Genomic DNA, 24,850 nt, shown 5'->3' on the forward strand with positions numbered 1-24,850 from the left:
AAGAGACAGAGCAAGGGACTAGAAACTTGGGCATCAACTCACAAAGTGAACCCATGGAGATCCCCGAAGGTGCAGAAGACCTAAAGCACCTAGAAAAACAGTTACACCCACAAGGAGAAGGAGAAGGATCATTGACAGCAGAAGAGGAGACACACCTCCAAACTTTAATTGATCAATCCAAAGCGGAGGATCAAATAGCAGCCTTGGATGGGAAAAGAGAATGATTCACTCCATTAGAGTCCAACGCCTGGCTACATATGTACTTAGGGGAGAGTGGATGCAGTCATCCCTCCCCTACCCTCTCCTAATATATGAAGTTTTGGCAATAAAGAAGAGAGTGGAAGCAGACGCAACAAAGCCAATATACGAAGGGGTCTCAAGGACCTAGAGGCTACCAAGAAGATAGTGGATTCCCAATCAAAATGGAGAAAAGGGTGGCTCCTCAGGTACCCAAGATTTTTGCAATACTTGGTGCAATCCCCAAATAATATAAGGGATGACACTTTATTTTTCCATGTACCTCGCGTACGCACTAGGGGAAACCATGCTAGGCTACTAAAGAAACACCCAGCCTGGCACAACTACCCACCATCAATGTCACCATCTAAGGAGGGAGAGAGAATAGGTGTTTCTTATATGGTGAAAACCCTAAATGGCACCATTAAGACTTTCATTGGCTCTGCGAACTTAACGTGCATAATGATCCGGGAAATATGCAAGACCCTCATGGCCTGCATTGAAGTGTTCGCCCCATGAAAAGCAACGGATTCCACATTACTATCGACGAATGACATTGTAACCAGGATAACATATGACTTGTCAAAGCAGCCATCCCTGGAGGTTCTAAACTTGTTTTACCAAAGGCTAATGTTTTTGTCGATCTATCATATGCAAGTCTTTGAGTAAGCCTTCTACACGGGCTTCTTCCCTTATGATAGCAAGATCTTCGGCCCTACAATCACCTTGGGCAACATAAGATATGAGTCATACTTAAAGTTGTTAAAGCCTCACAGGTTCCATTGACACAACCGCCTAAAAGACTGCTAGAATAACATGACACGAAGGCCAAAAAAGATGAAGACCCGTCATGACAGGGATGACATGGATGCGGAGGGGGAGAGTGTTAACCACTGAACTTGGGAAAAGCCCAATTTTGTATTATTTATTCCGTCAAACTCATTGTAGTTATTTTTCGAGACTCAATTGAGTTTCCAGATTGTAATATACTAAATCTATGGATTAGCCAAACCCATGGTAGAAAGTAGGAGATGATAAGTAAGAACCTCCAAGGCTGAGGTATAAGAGCCAATTTTTGTAACCCTCGTGGCAACTTTTGAATTAATCAACTTTTGAGCTCAACTAAGTGTGCCGTGAGTTTTGTGTGATCTTCTTCTACTCTCTACGTGCGCTATAAATGCTACATTGCGAAGGCGTCTTCACTATCGTGTAGCAACAACAAGAGCTGCACGCCAATGCCAAGCTCGCACGGTTTTGGTCTCTTTGCAACGAGCTCTCCCACGAGGTTCGAGGCGAGTTTTCTCTCTAATCGTGCATCCGATTAGAGATTGATATATGTCATTGCGGTCATGGCAAGTAGAAATACACATTACACTTCAACACGTCTAGAATCGATGACCTGTAATTTTCAGCCTATCTTCACACACGATTTCTGCACCACGTGTTTACAGGCAGTGAGTTGAGTTAGAGACTTTAGGGTAGTGTCCTTTAGGTGTGCAGAGGTCATCGCTTGAGTTTTGTGACGATTGGAGAACATAAGTCTTGTTTCGGAGAGTGTAGCCATCGTAGGTAAGAACATACTCGAAATCTCAACATCTAGGTTATTTGGTCTCTTGGCATTAGTTCCCATGCCATTACAAGAGGACCCACCAACCTACAAAAGGAACTAAGACCAACGTATAGTCAAGTGGAGATCTTGTACAATTTCTAGTTAGCAAAAGGATCGAGTCTTGTGACAATGGGTAAGAGTACTAAGGATCCTACTAGACAGTTGAAGTTGAGGGAGCTACATTTTCTTGATACGAACCCTTTTTCAAAGCGTGAGGTAGAACATTTAATTATTTTATAGATAAAGAGTCCAACTCAAAATCAATCCAATCCACTTTGGATATAATGGAAATATAGTCTAAGGATATGTTTCCAACAAAAATCTAAATGCTATAATAATTGGTGCATGCCCATTTGCATCGATAAGCCATTGTCACTGCATCCTGCACCTAGCACCTCAATGTTGTGCTAAACATCACCGGAGCATCCTTGATGCACCGTTAATAAAACCAAAATTAGATAAACAATATTCAAATGTTCTTTCCATTACAATATCTTTCTCCAAAATGTTGATTGTATGTTTCTAAAGTTGACATTAATGAAGTTACTTGTGTTTGTCAAAGAATTCAATACAATGAAAACAACTGTGTTTTTGTCAAATTACTTGTTTCTGTCAAAGAACTCAATACAATGAAAACAACCTTTTCTCATTATGCCAACATGTTATTTGATGTAGCATTGTCAAAAATATCAAAAGCATTATAAAGTCTCACATTTTTGTTGGAATGGTGTGGTATCAACATGTAGCCAAGTTGAGAAGTTCCGATTCTCATGTCAAAACACACATGATTCAAAGAGTACAATCTAAATATTGTATAGCTAGTTATATAGGGTATTCAATGCCAAAACACTGACAAATATGCGATCATACCAGTCTTGAACAAAGTAAATACTCACTGAGAAGGTGAACTCAAACACAAACGGGAAATCCAATTCCTCCAACTTTCCTTACGGTCTTGACGATGATACACAAATTAAGGATTGGATAAAGTGGGGAGTTGGTTATAATCATACTATAATCATTTCTCTAGCCTAAAACCGTGTATATGCCAAATGTTCTTACCCACCCACTATCAACACTTATACCAAAGGATTCGATTAAGAGGGGAGTTGGTTATAATTTAACACTATAATCATTTCCCTAGCCTAAAACCATTTATATGCTGAAGGTTCTTACCCACCCATTATCAAAAGCAAGCAGGAAATCAATATATTCCAACATTCCTTAGGGTGTTGGTGATGATACACAATAAAAGCATTGGATTAGGAGGGGAGATAATTTCACACTATAATCATTTCCCTAGCCTGGTATGGACTTTTCAAGATATTGTACAAATTCTAAGGTAGTACTACAAGGTAAGACTTCATACAAGTTAGCATATGAAGTTGAAAAGAAGGATCAAATCAGACATAAAGAAAGATAGTAGGAAGCATACATATACAAAGTACCTTGAATTGTATAAAACCACAACAATGTTTGCAACAATGTCCTTTGGTTGCAACTATCCAATATATGTCTGTTTGTGCCTAGCTAATTAGGGCTTTTTATGCACTTTAATATTTCAAAATTGTGACAATTAATGTGAAGCAGTTAAAACTTACCAAGGCTTCATAATCTAGACTAGGATTGGATCGAAGCTCCTAGCTATTTGGATTGTTTACAGGTAATTCAAGTGAATGGTTATAGGTATCCTCCAGCAACAAGATACAATAACCCTGAAAATACATAATGTGAGGGAGAGCTAGGAAGTACCTCGCCATAGCTTCTCCTAATGCCTACTTATGTGACTCATATCAATTTACTAATGTTAAAATGATGAATAATTACCTAGACAAGTATGTTTCCTCATCATTACATTGAGCTGGCCAAGAACAAACAAAACGCTAATTTTGATTAAGCCTTCTCAACAATAATTGACTTTGCATGTCTCCAATATCCATTAAATAACCATGGAATCTTTGCTTGAGTGAGGGTTGCTGCCTTGACAAGTGAAGCTCCTTACCATGCTTGGCATGAAGCACATGGTTGTATTGCAAGCCTTTACGTTAGGAAGAAAGCACGAGTGGAAAGTGAGTTGCTCCACTGTAATCAAGACAGCTCAAATAACAAACACACCTGTAAGGCCTTGTGTACTTTATTGCTACAACAGCAGAGAGGACAATTACACAAAATGGGTAATAGATGGTGTCACCTGACACCACTTTATTTCAAAAAGGGCGACGGGCCATCACCACATCCTTCATTACCATGATGAAACCTATAACAAAGAATTTCATATTGAATAGACAGGCCTTAACACCTGCAGCTTGGGGTAACCAATGCCGGGTAGTGCATTGGGGTAACAGTGGGCACATTCTCATCCCACAAGGTGACCAACGTCAATCCGGAGAGAGAGAGAGAGAGAGAGACCATTGGCACCTCAGTCCTCTCAACAATAGAATTCAACACTTTTTTAACCTTTAATGTACTCATTATCTGGGATTCCTGTGTAGCAATTCTGAACCAAGTTGCGAGCTCTTACAAAGTAGCAGAAGTTGTCGGCTGGGATTGGCTCATTTGCATTCCCACCTATGATACTCTTATGCAACTGGATCCAACTCTTTGAGAAACACTCCACAGGCATTTCCAATCCCTTCCTACAGGAGCGTCTTGCAGTACAGGTGACTCCGATTGTGGGATGCACGATGAGAATCTAAAACCGAGCAGGGGGCGACCTCTCAACCACAACAACAGTCTCAGACAACATGAAAGAGTTGGGCTGATCGGACCCAGACCTTCCAGTATTATCTGCAGCTCTAGAGTTCGGCCTGGTTCGCCCATCAGGCACAGAGCCATCAGCCTGCCCTGCGTTCATATCATTATTATAGGAAGCGTTCTCAATCCTCATGGTGCGAAGAATTTCCTGTAGCCGTAGAAGATTGCTCTCTCCAACAGGTGCCCTAACATAACGAGCACTTGGCGCATTGCTGAGACTCGGTGCAGACGTACGGGCTGCTGCATCACCCCCAAAGTAAATGCTTGCTACTCCACGAGGCCGCTGGAAATTTCCATTTCCGAGTGCAGACAGGTCTAGATTAGGGAAGACTGAACAGCGGCATCGAGGGCATTTGATGTTCAGTCGTAACCATTCATCAATGCACGCAACATGAAAATTGTGAGCACACGGTAACCCACGAACCTGGAAGGACACAGAACATCCTTGAAACCTTCAAAAACCTAAAGGTTGAGAACAGACCCTAAAGGAAAACCTGAAATACTACCTCATCTCCCGCATGGAATTCTTCCAAGCAGATTGGGCATTCACTACAATCTGTGGGTACCACCTTAAGACGAAACTTAGGAAGTTGCTGAATTAGTCCTTCCACTGCTTCCCTCTGCTCAATTACCCGATCAATCTTTAGATACTGCATGCTCTCTTTATGGCACGAGAAATGCACATCAAAGAGAACACACAGATCAGAAACAGGAGATGCAAAAAGCGTTTCCCACTAAGTGTAACTTTGCACCATCCTCAAACGAATTAGTACAAACCTGACTCTGTGTCAAAAACAGTCCAGGATGGTAAGTTGCCTCGAGCCCCACTCCTCGAGTGTCTTGCCCAGGTTCCACTCCTTCCAAGGCCCGATCTGGCACTCTGATAAGATCTACCAGGACCTGGATGAAAAAAACCCAAACAACCATTCAAAGCTAAAGGATCATGTAGATAGCCTTGAAATTTGGGCAATGTCTCCGTTGCACATCAAACCTGCCATTCTGAAACAGTAGACCCTTGTGAAGCTCGCTGAAGGTGTGTCTGACGACGTATCAACCACTGTTGCACCAGAACTATGACAAATCAATTAATTGCTTACAAAAAAGAGCACAAACCTGCCAGACCCTCTCCCAGATCAGCAAAAAATTAAATACCTACTAATCACTTCCACATGTTATTAACCTACTAATCTTACTATATTTTTTCCATTAGATAGAGCAAGCAACATAGCAGGGTTATATGTGCAGCAAGTTGCAGCTGTAAGAACCCTAGCCCTAATCCTAGTCTAGTATTTACTCTAATAGGCTAAACCCTCTCCATGACAGTAACCCTCCTTGATAGAGCCCTGAACACAAAAGAGTGTGACAAGCCACAGAGAGAGAGGACAAAAAGGGTGAAGATAATAGAAGGCAAGAAAAGTCAGATAACGGCATCCACAGCTTGGTTCTCTGCATCAAGAAACCATCCTTGAGCGCGAAACCCAAAAATTGTCCCTCAAATCTGCAACTTGTCAAAGATGCTGTCGAATTCTGGAACGGTCGCATACTGCTCCGACACATCATTAAAATCACGATGGAATATGGTAATGACTGCAGAAACATGTGGTTTGCAAGGAAGAGCACCTGGAACCACCTTCTGACCTACTCTAGAAGTGGAACAAAAACAATAAGCCAGCCCATTTCTCTGCTTATCTGACAGTCCAGCTTGAGAAAGGAAAGTATTTCAAGCTCTGATGAAATGTATGCACAATAAAATCTGCATCAACTACACACTGCAAAACATGGATAGTTCTCTGTGCAACTGTTTTTGCCTTTGTGAGTAATCGACGTTCATATGCAAACACATGGACAGACAGCCACCACAAGCATGACAAAAGACTTTTGAAGATCGAAGACATAAAACATGTCCTATTGTTAGCTTTTCCTTCAAGCGCTCAAAAGCTGCTATCCATGTAGGTCCCAAATTGTTAGAGCTCCCCAAGGATCCATCCTGCACACGACATAAGACAAGCCAAACATGCACATGAAACAACATGAAGAATACCCATATGACCTACCTCCTAGCCATAAGAGTCAAATTAGACACCGCCGAGCCTAGGGGCATGTAGCTACTGCGGCCTAGTGCTTCATCTCAAGCATAGAATCCCATACCACCAGCCCACACCCTAGCTTGGGTCTGGGCAAGCATTGTCAAGGGGGTGTGGTGATCACACAAGGAGCTCATGGATGAGCGCAAGGTCATATGTAAAGTGCTACACGATCGCCCTAACCTAGGGGCCTGGCTCACACTTGGTGATCACTGCTGAGGCGTCCATCTTGATGTCTAGGGACATAACATTTACCCTCTTATGTTGGATTGTTGTCCTCTTCAATTTCCTCGGGAATTAAACCAGGGAATCTACTTTTTGACGACCTCACCAACTTCCATATCAAAGCTACCTCAGGTTAATGTTTCCACATCATCATATACTTTGAATCAGAGGTTCGACGAGACCACTTTACCCTTACGTCAAAGACCAACTCAGGTTTAAGTGGGAGATACCATGCAATATCCTCCAAGTTAGGAACTTCCTCAACCAAAATAGCATATTCGTAGCCATAAGTTTCAAAACGTGAACAAGTTCCAAAGGTTTCGATCCATGTTTGAAATATTGTCTGAGAGATTTTGTAAAAAACTTCAAGATGGATGTTCATAGATTTAAATAGAGACCAACTGATCGTGCACATTGTACAACATGACATCGTAAGACATGAATTAGGTGTATTATCTACAAAAGAACTCATGGCTTACTTAAAACTTAAACTTCAAATGGTGGAAACCAAAAAAACAAAACCTTTGTTTCAAAGAAATGCGAGTTTTGAATTACAAGATTTTTGAGACGTTTCCCCAAGATTTTTTGTGGAAGAAACGGGTTTCGTGGAAACTCTGATCGTGTCCCAAGCATTCCTTTAGCCAACTAATGTGGAACATGGATGAACACGAAGGTTCGAGAGTACATCCACCTCATAGGAGATCTTCAGGATTTTAAATGGTCCACAATACTTGGAATACATGTGCCAATGTGGACTGTTTTAGAGTCGTTGGGAATTTTAAGGTATACCCACATGCCCTCTTTGGAGCTCTGGGGGCAGCCTATGCTGGTAATCATAATGGATTGCACAATCCAGTGCAGCTTTCATGGTTTCCTTACGAATCGTGAACATGTCTTGTATCGCTTGCAAAAATCTGCTACAGATTATAATTTGACCCCCTTGAGTCTGGTGGCAATAGGTGGTTTCTGCTCGTAACAATGCATAAGCATGAACAGACTATAACTTGTGGCCGAATGCTTAGAGCTGTTATAAGCAAATTCAATCTGTTGGAATATTTTTCATAATCACTCTCATGACAAGAGACCAGAGAGAGAGAGAGAGAGAGAGAGAGAGAGAGAGAGAGAGAGAGAGAGAGAGAGAAAGAGAGACGACACCGAATGTCCGGTCCCAAACCCTCAAGGGCCCCCTTGCTCTGTTGCCAGAGCAAGTACTTTCTTTATTCTTGCACAATGCTGATACAATGTCTAAATGCAGAAGTGTTGATGCTAATGGGTACTGATGCTACTGATGCTGGGTATCGGTATTGATGCTACTGCGACTACTGAGGCACTCAGGTACTGAGAGGTTCTATGTCGACGACAACATTGACAACGACGGGTACTGATGGGTCTATGTTGATGACGATTATAACAACGACGAGGTACCGATGGGGTCTATGTCGATGACGATGATGTCGACAATAAGGTACTGATGGGTTTTGTGTCGACGACGATGACGATGACGACGACGACGAGGTTCTGCGGATCCTTATGCTGAGCCAAGGCACGACGATGCTAGCAAATGTGACGACAACAATGCTATGGCTGACTGCCGGTACTGCTAGCGATGTCGATGGCTAGGAACTGAAACAAATGATGATGCTAGGGCTGAAAGCTATCGTCGAGGACACCGACGGATAGATCTGCTGGCGTTGAAGGTTGAAAACGCTGAAAAATGCTGCTCATGCTGGCTGAAAAACACTGGTCATGCTGGCTGAAAACGCTGGTGTGGAGGGGCTGAAAACGCTAGGTGCTGGAGCTGCGATTCCAAGTCTGCAGGTTCCTCTGCTACCGCTGCCTCTTTTGCCAAGCGCTAGCACCCAAAGGCTCCTTATATAGGAGGCACAGGCTGGGTCAAGCAGGCACACTGATGCCCCCACGACCAAGTGAGGAATCCTGAAAATCCCTTATTAAAAATTGAAGTGTTAAGAGGTGGTTCGCGCAACAAATTGCCTACATGCAAGAGAGGGTATGCAACTATGACCGGCCTGGACATGCACGTCCTCGAGGCTCACACAGTACCAGGCTCAGTCCAAGCTAATGACTCATGCTAGACTGTAGCAAAAGCATGTCCACGTAGCGCAAGTGAAGTGCGCACGTGACAATAAATCTTTCTCAAGGTAGGTTTGTAATTGCCTAGCAAACTCCTCTTTCTGGCCAAACCGATATGGTTGTCGTTAGATAGGGTTGCTACCGAGGTCTTAATCTATCATGTGATCAAGATCATGACCACCAGAAGGGGTAACCCATTCGGCACATCCAATGCCAGGTGCAGTAGAAATGAAATGGTGACAAGATCTAGACTTTATACTTCCACAAATCTTTACTTCTTTCCTTGCGTAAATGTGTGCTACTTAGCATGAGAGATGATTTCTTTTATTCTGTCGTAGAGAGAGGATGAGAGAGGGAGGTAGAGATGTGTGTGTGTGTGTGTGTGTGTGTGTGTGTGGAAGGGGGAAAAGAGGGGGGGGGGGGGGGGGGGGGGGGGGGGGGGGGGGGGGGGGGGGGGGGGGGGGGGGGGCGACTGCCCCAGCCCTGACGCGCGATCCTCATGCGTGTTCTTCGCGCGATCTCCTGCTCCAGCTTAGTCGCATGACGCACCTAGCCATGTTGTGGTCCTCGGTGTAGCAGTTACTGACTGACCTTGCGCGACCTGTTGGAGCTGTTGCGCAGTCTGCTACTATGTTTCAACAGCGCCAGGCTTGCAGTATTCAGCCCTTGGCAAAACTTTCAATCCCTGTAGACTGCTCTAAGGGTTCATTTCAACTCGTCCTAGGCCTGAGATCAGTGCTTTATGCACCATTGTGACAGTAGTCCTTCCTTGTGACAGTTTGCAACTTTTGGTTATTTTCCAGCACAGATTTCCAGGTCATTTTGCAAATGTATGCCCTCTGTGGGAGATATATATACTTCTAAGGTCGATGTATATAGATTAAAAAAGAAAACAAAAACAAACAAAGTCCTTTATAGTGCAAATTCAGTCTAATTTTTTTCTCAGTCGTGGTCCGATTGCTGCATGTTAGAGTTCTTGTGTGTTTTCAAGCGTCGTAAAGCCATGGACAATGCTTCGAAGACTGCCTTTGAAATTAAAAGTTGTCTAAATGAAGACTTTGGAGAGGCCCAGCAAGCTTGGAATGGTCAGGCACCTGCCCTCGAGGTGCGTATTCCAGTGCAGGACCTTATGGATCCGATAGCGCAATATGCCATGAATGCAGTCATCTTGTTTTTCCTGGGCAAAATGCCCATTGCGCAAGATGTCGGACAATGGGTTGATTTCCTTCTTAAACGCCAGGCTATCCAAGGCGTTTACTTTGATGCTCGTGGTTTTTATGAGGTTCTATTGGCAGATTCTGAAGCTAGAAACCTTCTGCTGGAAATGTCTCTCCTCTTTTTTGGCACGCAAATGACTCATGTTCTACTATGGGCACTCACGAAGTATTATCAAAGCCTTATTCAACACAAATGTCATGTGTGGGTGGAAATTGTTGATTTCCCTCGCACGTGGAGACATTTCCTTCCGCTATTGGCCACTCAGCTTGGTAAGGTGATTTGCCTCCCAAAACTAGGTGCAAACACCAATAGGTTTTGTATTCTTTGGGATACGGACAAGCATACCCCTTATGGAATTATGGTGGATTTAGGAGACCCATGGGTGGGCAAGCATCCTTTTAAACTCAAATGGGGCAAATTTGCAAACTCCTGCTTCTAATGTGGTAAATTTAGTCACATGCAATCTGAATGTCCTAAACCAGTTTTGAAGCCCCCTCTTTCGGATGTTCCTTCGTCTGCCCTTGCCCCTATAGGCAAATCTGTTGGTGAAGCTAAACTGAATGGAGTTTCTACTATGAAGGCCGTTCCCAATGTGGATAAAGGGAAATACAAGAATCCAAAGTCTATTGATGTTGGGAATGGAAATGCTGGGAAAGGCAAAAATGTTAGGTCAAGTGATGTTAGCTCATGTGTGGTGCCTAAAAAGACGATGAAAATTCATACACCACCCTCCTCCCGTAATTATGTTCCTTTGGTTAACGCCAATAAGAATGTACTCGTTTAAGCAACTTCCCTGCAATGACAATTGCACGTTGATTGATGCTTGGGAAAAAGCGATGCACTCTTATAAGGATGTATTTTTGAGTGAGGCTTCCATCTTTCAAGCAGATTCTATGGACAAGTTTCCTGCTTTGACTTGGCGGATGGGTTCCGGTATGGATGTGGTGGATGTAGATGTCCATATGGGCACCTCAACTTGATCCCTGTGTTTCTTGCCCATGTATATATGATTCCTGATGCACAATAGCATTAAATGCATTTCATACAATGTGCGTGGGCTATGTAACCTTGATAAATGGCGACTGACCTGGCACTATGTACATACATGTAGGGCAAACATAGTTGTTTTGCAAGAACACAATCAGCATGACTTTGTTGGTCAGTGTTCTTATTTTGCCAGTTTACAATTGGATTGCGTATGCTGGTTTACAAGATTATTCAGGTTTATTGAGGCTGGTTCGACATGAGCTTCATGCCTGCTCTGTTGTATATTGATCCGCAGGGCCACTGGATGGTGGTTCAATGCCTGTTGAATGGTCAGGTATATGAATTTGGAGGCATTTATGCACATATAGCATCTGGGCAAAGGGCTGCCTTATAGCGAGACATCTCTTCTCGCTCATGGACTTCAAATGCATTCCTTTGCGGTGATTTTAATAATACTCCTAGTATGGATGATAGTACCACAGGTAATTCACATATGCTGCTTACGGAAAGGCAGGAATGAGATAATCTCTTTGCCTCTACTCAAATGATTGATTTATGGCGGTATTTGCATCCAAATGTCTCTGGACTTACTTTTCAGCATGTTGCTTGCTCTTCTTATCAAGCGCGGTTGGATCGATGGTATTTGCTTAATTTGCAACAATATGAGGATTTTGCATGTGACGTGAGCATGGATTACACCTTGCAGTTATCGGATCATTATTGTTGAACTTGAGTTTTGGGCAGTCTCTTTGTGATCGGCCTCTTCCTCGGAAACGTTTGTTGCATGTTAACAATGCTTATCTCACTCACGAGGTTTTTCGTGACATGATTTCTGATATTATTCCCCCTCTGCTTGCTCACATGCATCTTGATCTTGATGTTGCTTGGTATCGCTTTGTTATGAGGGTGCAAAGTGTTATTTATGACTGCGGTATACATTCATGCAGTGCACTCAGAGGGATGTCAGGGAGTTATGCTTCCCTCCGGTGTTTGGACTTCTTCAAAGCAGGAACTTGTTGATGCCATGGTTATGCATTATCGACAGGTGTATCTTCGACTGCTTGCCACGCGCGTCAATTAATGCTTTCTTTTGTTCGTCTGATCATATCCCCGCAAGATAATTGCATAGTGCATTGCTTGCATTGAGCCGTTGGCGATCTCCCGGTTAGGATGGGCTTACTGTGGAATTTTTCCTCTTCTTTTGGGAGGCTCTTGAACAGCCATCGCTTTTCATGATAAATGCAACTTGAGAGAAACAAGATTTGCCTCTTTCTTGGAAAGAAGGTTTACTGAAGGTTTACTTAAATTGTTGCCTAAGCAAGCGCTTTACGAGCAATTATCTCACTGGCGCCCTATTACTTTGATGCGATGGTTTACAAGATATTGGCTAAGATGTTGGTGCACCGCATTAAGAACCATCTTTTTGCATGACTCCATCAGGCTCAATATGGTTTCATTCCACTTCGCAAGATCACGGACAATATGGCTAATGTTATGATTGGCATGGAGTATGCTTAGTACACTCAGCAGGATGCGCTGGTTATGCAAGTTGATATTGAAAAGGCCTTTGACATTGTACAATGGGACTTCATTGTTGCCACGATGAGGTGCCTAGGAACCTTGTTTTTCCTTGGCAAGATGCCCTCAGCACAAGACGTGGGTCAATGGGTTGACTTTTTGTTGAAAAGACAAGCAATCCGAGAGGTGTATTTTGGTGCCCGTGGGTTTTATGAGGTGTTATTGGCAGACATGGAGGCTCGTTCGCAACGGTTGGAAATGTCGCTTTTGTTTTTCAACATGCAAATGATACATGTATTGCCATGGGCGCTTACTAAAGACTATCACAGTTAGATATAACATAGGTGTCTAGTTTGGGTGGAAATAGTCAGATTTCACGGACTTGGAAGCATTTCTTGCCTCTTTTGGCTGCTCAATTAGGCAAAGTGATGCCCGCCGAACTTGGATACCAATCCCAATAGGTTTTGTGTTGTAAGATACAGATAAACCGACGCATAAACCGACGCCATCAGGTATCACGGTTGCCTTTGGTGATCCGGTAGTAGGCAAGAGGCTATTTAAACTTAAATAGGGAAAATTTACAGGTGTATGTTTTAGCTGTGGAAAATTTGGCCATATGCACTTTGAATGCCAAGAGCCTTTATTTACATTGCCACCTCTGTTGTTTCTACATCTAGAACTCATGTTGCCTCCCCCCCTCCTCTTCGTCTATGAAGAAGTTGGGAAATTCTAATGGAAACATGCACGTTCACCAGGATAAAGACAAACTTAAGAACTTGGCTAATGTGCATTCTACTGCAAAGGCTGATACCAAAGGTAAGCCAAAATGGGAGATTCCATTGATGGTTGGCAAACTCCAAAGAAGACTACTAAGCCTTGTGTTTCGCTTGTTTCAAGCAATTATATACCTGCTTTGGATGGGAGAAGTTGTGGAACTTCTGCATCGGCATCTCATGATCATAAGTCACTAGTTGAAGTGTGGGATAGAGTGGTTCACTCGTATAAAGATGCTCTACTCGGTCCCACATCTGTGTCGTTGCCTATGCATGGAAATCCCCCGCAAGGAATGCATATGGAGTCTGCTATGTTGACTGTTAGTATGGAGGCAAATGTGTCTATGGGCATTTCTGCTTGATAATGGTGCTTTGTGGTTCTTTTGTAAATATTGTACACATACATTCTCCTCTTAAATGTTTCACGTATAATGTGCGCAAATTGTGCAACCATGACAAGTGGAAGCTAATCTAGCATTATGTACATATATAGAAAGCAGATATAGTGGTATTATGGGAGCATAATCAGCACATGTTCGTTGGCCAATCTTCGTATTATGTGGGTTTTTGGATTGCTTATGCTAGTGTTAACTCTTTTTCGTGTGTTTTAATGATGGTGCAACATAAATTGCAACGAACCTTAGCTTATAACGACTTGGCAGGGCGTTGGATGGTTGTTCAATGTCTATTACAAGGAAATATCCTAGAATTTGCAGGTGTTTATGCTTATATTGCCTCGGGACAAAGAAGTCATCTTTGGCAAGATTTGGTCACATACCCCTAGCGTTCACATGCTTTTTTGTGGGGATTTTTATAATGCACCTGCAAACACGGATAATATGACTAGTAATTCGCATATGTTGAGCTCTAAGCGTTCTTCTTGGGATGCTATGGTCATAGTACAGGTGCTTTGGATCTATGGGCCATTACTTGCTCCTCGAAGCGGGGTTATACTTTTACTCATGATGCCCACTCTCGATAAAGAGCACAACTGGATCGTTAAAATGTTGGGCGCTCTGCGATATGATATGTTTGCATGTGATATGAGGATTGATTGATCCTTTACTCTATCTGATCATTTTTCTCTTTCGCTCTTCATTCATTTTGAGGTATTGGCTACAGACTCTCCGCTTCCCTGCAAGCGATTGTTGCATATTAATAATGCATATCTTTCACATAAAGCCTTCCAAAGCTTGATTGAATCAGTGATTCCTCCACTTGTCTCTCGTATGTTTATCGATGTGGATGTGGCTTGGTATCGCTTTGTCATGCGGATCAAGGCAGTCATCAAGGATTATGGTTCATGGAACATGTATCAGCTGAGAGATAAACTGCGTAAAGATAAAGCAACTTGTCAGGCTTTAGAAAGTCTTGCAGATACTAGAAGGCTTACTGATGTGGAACAAGAGGAGTTATGTGCGGCTAAAGCCTCGTTGATGCATACTAACATCAAGACAGTATGCTTCCATGGATAAAACTTGTTCATCAAAACAGTTCTTTAAGCATTTGCACCATTTGCGGCAATCTGTCGCTCTCAAAAGGGTTAAGGATGATATTGGGCAATGGACAACCAATAAAGTTCAATTGAAAGATTCCATGGTGGATCAATTTCAAGGGGTTTTTGCCACTCCTGAAGCTCCCTCAAGTGAGTTTTTGCAAGCAAGGCAGCTACTGTTGTCATATGTACATCCAATACTGACAATAAATGATGTAGTTTCCCTTGAGGCCAATTTTATTGAAGCTGAATTGCATGATTCTTTGTTACATCTTGGTCATTGGAAATCACTTGGATGGGACGGTCTTACGGTTGAATTTTTTCTCCGCTTTTCGGAGTCCCTTAAGCAGCCTCTACTTTCGATGATAAATTATGCATGGACTGTGCAATCTTTGCCACAATCGTGGAAAGAAGGATTGGTGAAATTGTTGCCTAAGCAAAGCACTATGTGAATCCTTCTTGCATTGGCGTCCTATCACACTTATGTCGGTCATTTACAAGCTACTGTCGAAAATGATGGCTACACGTATTAAAGATTATTTGTTCCCTGGCATACATCCAACTCAGTATGGATTCATTCTATGGATAATATTGCCAATGCTTTCATTAGAATTGAGTATGCGAACTATACTGGACAAGCTGTACTTATTATGCAAGTTGTTATAGAGAAAGCATTTCACACTGTTCATTGGGACCTCATTGCACAAATCATGATGGCTTTGGGCTTTGGGTCCAGAATGAGTCGGGTGGTCTATTTTCTTTATGACCACAATCAATCTGCCACAATAATTGATAGTGAGCTGACTCGTTTATGGAATCTTCGTCGATCGGTTCGCCAAGGATGCCTCTTATGTTGTATGCTATTGCTAAACATCCTTTGTTGTTGTATCTAGACTCCTTAAAGGCACAAGCATTAGAACTGCCATCTCGTTATCATTTTGTGGCACAAGCATACGCTATTGATTCCATGTTTTGGCCTAGAAATCAACATAACGATGTTCGATGTATCATGGAAGCTCTACATGTTTATGGGTTGGCTACAACACTACAAGTGAACTTCCAAAAATCTAAATTGTTTTCATTGCATCAAATGCATTGGCACTCTATATTATGGCCAGGTGAAATAGTAAAGCTTGATCAAATTGTGAGGCATCTTGGGTACCCATTGGCTTGGTCAATCAACAATGACAAATTATTGGATTGGGTTGGAAATAAGTTGTGATCTAAATTGCACTATTGGAAATTGTCTACGTGACCGCTGCATGTAAGGTTCAGAATAGTGAAGTCCATCTTGGTGGCATATATGCAATTTTTCTTGCCACTGTTACATTGGCCACCCCATCATCTTACGGTTTTCATGTCTCAGATTTTAGAGCACTTCTGGTCTACTTGCTCTTAGAAAAAGGGTCTTTGATTGCTTGCGATGGATAAGTTGTGTACTCCAAAGCGTTGTGATGGTCTGCGTATTCTATATTTGTGTTCTCATGCTACAGCAAGGAAGGCCACCTTGTTATTGGTGCTTATTAAGCAAAAACAGCCATGGACGCACATATTTGCGTATCTGTGATCTCACACGGTTACTACACCAGCCTTTGGCCACTCGTAGCCTTCGTACTGGGATGTGGTTTTTTGTAAATTTGAAGTTACGATCCTTGCTTCCAGTCTTGTGGCTGATTGACAATGGAATCTGTTGTGGCATGGTAGAGATGTCTCCTCTGGCAATTCACTTCAATTGGAGAGTTTTCATTGAAGTCGGGTTTTTGATCGGACTCTTGTTCAGCGCTCTCCTAGACACGCTTATTTTCTCTCCCAAAAAGGTATTGACACGATAACGGATGTGATAGACACTGCTCGGAAGATGGTCAAGTTTGTGACTACGAGGTATAAAGCACTCAGCATGTTTCGGGCCAACGGTACTTTGGAGCTCTTGAAGCCCTCCTCCACTAGGTTTGCTTACATGTTCATTGTGCTTGAGCGTCTCATTAGAGTGTAGCCAAATCTTATACGCACCATTAGTTGTGATGAATGGCTTGCTTGGAATGACATTACTAAGCCAAGGTTCCTTGAGTTCTAGCGTAATATTTTCAATGAATGTTGGTGGGTGGAGGCGGAGGCATTAACACAGAAACAGAACAGATTTCTAAAAATGAAAGTAGAAAGAAGAAGAGCCCCCAAGATCAGAAAGATAAGGATGCACGACCCCGGCTCACTCCTCGGGAGAGAGCCAACAACATTAAAGAGGGGAAGTGTTTTGGATGCAGGGAACAAGGACACATCTCCACAAAGTACCCTAAAATGGCACAGAAAGAACAAGATGAAGAAAGGCCAGAGAGTTCAAAAGCAGTTGAGGAACGTGGACGGAAAGGCAAGATGAAGCAGGACTGGTTCCAGATTGCATGGGTATTGACCCAAGCACGATTGATGAGAGTACAAAACTTTGTCGAGCTTGGGGCAAAGTGAAAGATCAAGAAGCCCTGATTTTCTTTGATGGAGGAGCACAGGCCAACTTCATTTCACCTCAATTGGCGGCGCGGCTCGAGATTACACCCGATCGGATGGGACCACTACAGAGGGAGTTCTAGCGCCACGTAGCCATTACACCTATCATCGGCAAACTTCGGTTGCATTGTCAAGGGTATTTGGGGCACGAGGACTTCTACATAATGCCCTTGGAAGGTTGTGATGTTCTCCTGGGAATTCCATGGTACCATAAAAACAACACCGTGGTCGACTTTGACTACGGAAAAGGGCCAAACCATTGTACTTGATGTGAAACTTAAGGGCGAGTCTGTCCCTATTGTATCGGCTTCGGCCGTTTCAAGATTAATGAAATCTAGTCTAATTGTTTACTAAATCTTTTTGAAAGCGTTGAAAGATGATCATAGGACAAATATGTTTGATCTAGCAAAAGAACGCCAAGATTTTTCCACACTCATGCCAATTGCTTTTCTGAGGGCCTGCCATGCGAGTTGCCACCAGCTCGTCCTGAGGATCATACCATTGATCTGATACCTGGAAGCACACCACTGAATCGGCCACCTTACCGTGTGAGCCGAGCCCAGAATGAAGAGATTATGAACCAAGTGAAAGACCTCTTGAAAAAGGATCTTATCTAGCTGAGTACTTCACCTTACTGCTCTCCGATGTTAGTTTTGAAGAAAGACGATCTTGGAGAATGTGCATTGATTATAGAGCTCTCAACAAAATCGCCATCAAGAACAAATTTCCAATTCCCAGGATCTATGATATTCTAGACCGACTACAGGGATCCTATTGTTTCAACAAGATCGATTTGAAGAGCGGATATCATTAGATCCGAATCGCGTCAGGAGATGTCTACAAGATAGCTTTTCGGACGACCTTTAGTTTATTTTGAGTTTGTTACCAATGCTCCAACGACATTTAACCGAATGATGGACAAGATTTTTCGAGAGTACAGACTATTTGTTGGCACTTTCTTTGACGACATTATTGTCTTCTCCAAGGATGAGGCAGTACATAGAGAACATCTGCTACATGTCTTTCAGGCATTACGAGATCACAAGTTGATGATTAATGCAAAGAAAAGTGAATTTTTCCTACCCGAGATACACTTTTTGGGACACATTGTCTCAGCAGAAGCAGGAGTGCAGATGGAACCGGCCAAGATAAAGACTATCCATGATTGGCCTGATTTGAAGAATGTCCATGAAGTTAGAAGCTTCTTGGGCCTATGTTCTTACTACTGGCGGTTCATTAGAAAGTTTGCAGAGGTTGCTTCCCCTTTGCATATCTTGACATAGAAAGGAGTCTCTTTCTTGTGGAGACCCACAGAGGTGACTACGAGACCAGTTTTGACTTTGCCAGATTGATTTGCAGAAGTCATTTGAAGCATATTGTGATGTGATGCTTAAGGTCGTAGTCTGGGTGCGGTCTTGATGCAAGAAGGCCATGTCACTGCCTACGAGAGCCAATTGTTCTCGAGATCGGAATTAATAGCAAAGATATATGAGAAAGAGCTTTAGGCGGTTATCCATGCTCTTACTCAGTGGTGACATTACTTACTCGGAGCCGATTTTACGATCTTTACAGAGTACAGATATATGAGAAAGAGTTTTAGGCGGTTATCCATGCTCTTAGTCAGTGGCGACATTACCTACTCGGAGCCGATTTTACGATCTTTACAGATAACCAGAGTTTACGCTACTACTTGTCACAGAAGCAGCTATTGGAATAGCATGTACGTTGGGCGAACATCTTGTCACAGTTTCACTTCCAGATTGTCCATGTGCAGGGACAGAAGAACTTGGTGGCGGATGCTTTGTCCCAAAAGCCGTTGGTTCTGGCTATTTCCGCGATACATCATAGGAGCTTTGAGGATATGGTCGATCAGATGCCACAGATACAGATTTTGCAGATATTTTCACTCGGATATGGAATGGGGAGGTAGTAGCGGGATATTCTATTCGGGATGGCTACTTGATGAAGAAAACAATGTTGTGCGTTACACAGCCGTTGAGGGACAAGGTTTTAACGGAATGCCATTGTCCACCATTTACGTGTCACCGCGGCATTGCTACCACCTTGAAAGGTGTGGAGAGATACTTCTTTTGGTCAAGACTCAAGAAGGACGTGGACGATTTTGTACGTAGTTGCTTGGTATGCCAGAAGGTCAAGTTTGACAGACATAAAGCACAGGGATTGTTACAGCCTTCACACATACCCCCCCGACCCTGGGAAAGTATTGCAATGGATTTCATTTTTGATCTCCCAAAAACACAAAGTGGGCACGATGGTATCTGGAATGTTATTGACAAATTTAGCAAGCAAGCTCATTTTATTCCAGTGACGAAAACAGTCAAGCCGGATCACTTAGCGAGACTGTTTGTAGCCCAAATCTTCAGATTGCATGGAATGCTTGAGACGATTGTCTCCGACAGAGACCCCCGATTCACGAGTTTGTTTTGGAAGGCTATTTGGGAGAACATTGGCACGCGGTTGCAATTCTCGTCATCGTTCCACCCGCAGACTGACGGGCAATCAGAGAATGCTAATTCAGTGGTACGGGATTTATTGAAGTCTTACATCCGGATCAGAAGACTCAATGGGAAAAGTATTTACCTTTGGTGGAATTTGCCTACAATAACACAATACACTCTTCGACGAGGAAGGTGCCATTTGAGATTATTGAAGGTGCTACGAGGTTCTACCCTTCCTAAGCACGAAAAATAAGATTTTTGAAGCCGACCAGTACACATTGGACTTGGACGTGGCTTTTGCCAAGGTCTGGGAGGCTTTGCAAAAATCTCAAGAAAGACACAAAAAGGCAACAAATCGACATCGTCGCGACTTGAAATTAAAGGAGAACGATTGGGTGCTCTTACGTTTTGAGAAGGCATGCCTGAGACAGAAAAAGGGAAAGGAACGGCTTTTTCCAAAGCTTAGCATGAGATACTATGGACCTTTCCAAATTTCCAAAAAGATTAATGATGTCTCCTTTAGACTTAAGCTGCCCGATACTTGAGGATTCACAATGCTTTTCATGTGAGCCTCCTGAAGCCTTTTAAAAGCGATGTGCTCGATGATGGGGAGCATGATGAGCAACCCGAAGTGGAGGAAAAAGAGGAGATACTCGTTCCAGAACAGCTTTTGGCACATAAAGATCGAAAGCTCAAAGGTTAAATGGTAAGGCGGTTCTTGGTTAAATTCAAGAATATCCCGCATTGGATGCAAAGTGGATGGAGCAAGAGGACCTGGCAGATACTCCTCAGATTGTGAACCTTTACCTTGAAGCTTTTGGTTTAGCATAGTCTATTCCAAATAGAACCCCGAACTCACATGGGCGCAATTTGGTGCAGCGGGTATGCACAAGAGGGGAGTCGCTCCACTCCTTTGTCAACAGATTTCCCCGATTGTTTATACTAAAGTCACTGATGTCTTTTTTGAGTTTCAGGGATACTGTAGGCTGACAGTATTCTGTTGTATGACTTTATGAACAAGAATTTTCGATAATATGATACTGATTTGTTCTTGACTTGTCTAAGTGCAGGAGCTGATAGACGAAATGACTGCAGTATTTCGGTCTATCTGAAAGATCTCGATAGACGTGATTGCAATAAGGATTAGTTAGTCGGACATCTATGAGGTCCCAAGAGGATCTAGATGCGATTGCTAAATACATTGCCGATTAATCATGGTCTGAGATCCGAATGAATTTTTGAATGTGATTTGTCATGTGATGTCCTGTGATGTGACTGTCGATTGGTACATGTGCTAGATGTGTGTTCCTAGTGCGTCGGTACTAACAGTCAATGTCTGCTAAGACAGTTTATGGCTTCTGTCTGTTTCGTAGGCGTAATCGAGGGCGATTACAATGCTTTCAAGAGAGGGGTTATGTCACAAACTGGGGACGTGGCATGGTGACGCAGCAGTACACACACACACCCTGGCAGAACCAACATTCGCTACAATGCTGGCGTGGCAGGCAGTCCCGGAAAATGCATTGTGGTGTTGATGTGGCATCAGCGTACGGACTGTTCGAATTTTGCGGCGAGTTTTGTGGCAGCTGTACGGACGCTTTTCCTACGCAAGGCAGGCTGGAAATTCCTACGCAAAAGCTATTTGGAAAGTAGCTTTAATTCCCAAGAGGCTTGTGAGATGACTTGCTTTATTTTTAGCCTATTGTTAAAAATATGGCAGCTTTTGGGGCTCTTCTTTTGGCATCCCTTGTAATGAATAAATAAGTGGATGGGGTTCCAACTCTGCAAAGCATCTGGACACAGAGTCCGAGAGTGAGAACCCTCCCACTCCCTTGTACTTTGAACTCAGATTAATACAAAAAGAAATACCGAAAGGGGCGTCAGTCTCTGGGGCCAATACCTCTTGGCACGGAACTCCGCTGGGCCGTGTCGAATCTAATTGTGAACTGTTTTGAAGTGAATTCCTGTCGCGTCGCGGTAGAATCTTGACTTGGAGTGTCCAAGTTCGTTACAAAGGGTCTATAACACTAGAAGAAGATAAAGAATCTGAAGGAAACCCAACTTCAGATGTCTCACCAAGTGGCCCAAGTTATAAATGGGTTAGAATTTTTAATCCTAACCCCACCCAACTTACAAGTTCTTGCCAAGGGGCCTAAAAAATTTTCTTTAAAAGGCACACGTAAAATAGAGAAATGTGTAGAGCATGAAAGGCAAGCTGTACGGCAATCTCCGCGATTTACGTTAACAAATGCTAGCATGGCAGCGCTATACGGACATCCATAGGGCGCTTGCTTTGGGTACCAGATGCTTTGAAAGTGTTGCTTTTCATGTACAACTTTTGAGTTTGGGCCAAGGCCCTTTAAATTTGTAAACAACGGTCTCTCTCTCAAACATACTACCGCGTGGAGAAGCAGAGGAGGGTCCCAAGCTTGTACCTTGCGAATTGATAATAAAGAAATACGGACAAGGACTCTTGAAACTGGCCCGTAAGGCGGTAGGACTTTAGCTTTCACCCGATCATTACACTGTTAAACTTTACTTGAACTTTACAACACAAAGGAACTTCACGTATAAGCCTGTGATTGGAATTCAACACTTCAAAAAAAAACAGAGCTTGCCAGATAGAGCGCTCCCAAGCAGACAACAACACCTTGTTGGCCCCAAAGACTAGCGCCCCTTTCGGTATTTCTTTATTCTTATTACACTTGATAAAAACCTATAAACTTCTACAAGCTGTCCCACTTTTATCGGGCTGAAATTCCTCTACTCTAACCCGATTTCGGCAACATAACCACAGTAGAAATCTCCACGGACAAAATCCCAAGTAATCAGTGACTTTCCACGCACTTTGGAGCACTTTACAAAACTTGGCGAGAAATTACAGCACGCTGAAATCTCTGTTTTTGGTTTCCAATTTGCACCAAAACGCATGTTCGGTGATTCCCTACCTTCCCCGAAGCTCCTTGACTTGTAAGCATCAAAATTGGCCAAAACCCTAAACCTGCAAAAAATTACAACAAGCTGTAATTTTCTGTTTTGCACTCCGATTCGCGTGCCAATCACTGTTGTGGGTAGCCCTCGAGCTCTTGCACCTGTACGGTCACTTGCCAATTGAATTAGACGAGATTTCTCGCAAGAAATCCTCTAAATTGTCATGTACAAGCACCCATGGCTTTCCCGAGGCTCCCCTCGCGTTACCTTGCAGTTTAAGTACGAAACCCTAAACCTGCAGAAAAACACAACATGCTGTAAGTCCCTGTTTCACATCATTTTGAGCGGAGCAAACACGTCTACACATGTCTCAGAGGCTCCCGCATGCAATAGGACAATTCTTCTATAAATTGAACGAGTTTTCACGTGAGAAAACTCTCCGTTTTTGCATTTCTTCGCGATGGAACTGTGTATACTTGAAGGAGATTAGCAATTAGCTAATCCAATTCCTATACATAAGGCTCTTGCCTTGGCAAACGCGCATAAACCCCCAGAACTGTAATGGTTATCTAAGAAGCCAACTAGGGGGGAGAGAGATGCACGAGAGCAAATCATCGCGCTACATAGAGCAAGGGAGAAGGCAAGCTTTCCATTAAAGCTGTGATCACCTGCACCCACTACTCACCCATTGTGTAGCACACTTATAATAAAAATCAGCCTTTTGCCTCACTTTTGTGCGGCCCCTCTTGGATGAGGCTTCTGGAAGGTGTGTGTTGGCATGCATGCTGCTCCCCTATTGCCAAGTGTCTATTTGACTCCTTTTGGTTTAATTTCCTAGTACCCACCAACTTAAGAGTCCTACCGAGGAGCCTAAATGACTTTGAATTGAGCCTAGCCAACCTTTTACTGCTCGGATTTCAAAGCCGACTAGCCCGACCATCTCATGGCGACCTGCATTTTCTGACTGCGCGTGAAACTCTCGACCAATGGCCCGACCATCTCGTGGTAACCTGCCCTTTCTAACTGCAGGTGAAACTCTCGACTAATGGCCGTTTCACACTGGCCATGCAATGTCTGGGCATTTGTGATTTTAACAAGAGGATCCCAAAAATTAGATAAAAATCAAGGGAAGAAATCAACAAATGTATACTCGTTGTCACAATCTCATGACAACGCCAGTTTTTGGGGCCAATGCTATCTAGGGGTGGAACTCCGTCACTTCATGTGTATCACGTGGATTCTCCCTGTCTCACTTTTCTAGTTGCTTTGAAGTACTAAAAGTGTTGCTAAGTGTGTAGATTGCAGTTATCTCTATATTTCTGGCCAATCACTCACTTGGAAATGATTACACTCACAATGGTATCAGAGAAAAAAAAAATATGGGACCCTACAATTGTGAGCCACTCATCCTCTCCACTACACTCTCAACCTCTCCCTCTCTTGGAGTTGCATGGAATCAAAAGAAAGATGGTACACACACACCTACAAGTATGAGGTAAACTAATATTTTCTTCTCAACTACACATAAACGCTATAGAGACACGATGTGTGTGCGCGGCATACCCAGTGAATGTGCGGAAACTTCCTGCCGGTAGCCTCTTCAAATACTTCTTCATTGTGTGGTGCCTCTTTGTCCTTGCACATGTACCTCTTCAATCATCACCTCTTTCCTAGCGCTGGCTGATTCCTGCCTCTTTACTGTCTGCCAAATAGTGACCTTTCATTGGAGTTTTACATAGCCTCATTTCCCAGCGTGGGTTATTAACCAAAGGTCATATGCTCTTAAGAGGCCGGCCAGCCCTCCCAAATTTAAATCCCATGTGAAAGCAACCTTTCAAGTGCAAATCATCAAAACAAACTTACGTTAAAAAAATTGCAAACCTAGCAATTGCAGATTTCTCACGTTGTACCATCTCTCATGGCCATTACTGGCTGACTGGCAATCTCTCTCGTGTGCTGCCTCTCTCAGC

General features: G+C 43.1%; 1 protein-coding gene across 4 annotated transcripts in view; it reads right to left on the bottom strand.

Moving 5' to 3' along the window:
• Positions 1 to 3,949: 3,949 nt before the first annotated feature.
• Positions 3,950 to 24,850, bottom strand: part of SIS3 (SUGAR-INSENSITIVE 3) — a 96,750-nt gene continuing 75,849 nt past the window's right edge. For all 4 annotated transcript variants that reach the window (XM_086509021.1, XM_086509019.1, XM_086509017.1 and 1 more), the window contains 4 exons: positions 5,592 to 5,657; positions 5,378 to 5,500; positions 5,107 to 5,220; positions 3,950 to 5,024 (listed from right to left, as the gene is read on the bottom strand). In XM_086509021.1, coding sequence (XP_086365147.1) covers positions 4,539 to 5,024; positions 5,107 to 5,220; positions 5,378 to 5,500; positions 5,592 to 5,657 — 789 coding nt within the window. In that variant the 3' untranslated portion in view covers positions 3,950 to 4,538. The remainder of the gene's footprint in view (positions 5,025 to 5,106; positions 5,221 to 5,377; positions 5,501 to 5,591; positions 5,658 to 24,850) is intronic.

Source organism: Adiantum capillus-veneris, chromosome 3, assembly GCF_014529385.1.
Source record: "Adiantum capillus-veneris isolate H3 chromosome 3, ASM1452938v2, whole genome shotgun sequence".
Taxonomy (NCBI): Eukaryota; Viridiplantae; Streptophyta; class Polypodiopsida; order Polypodiales; family Pteridaceae; genus Adiantum; species Adiantum capillus-veneris.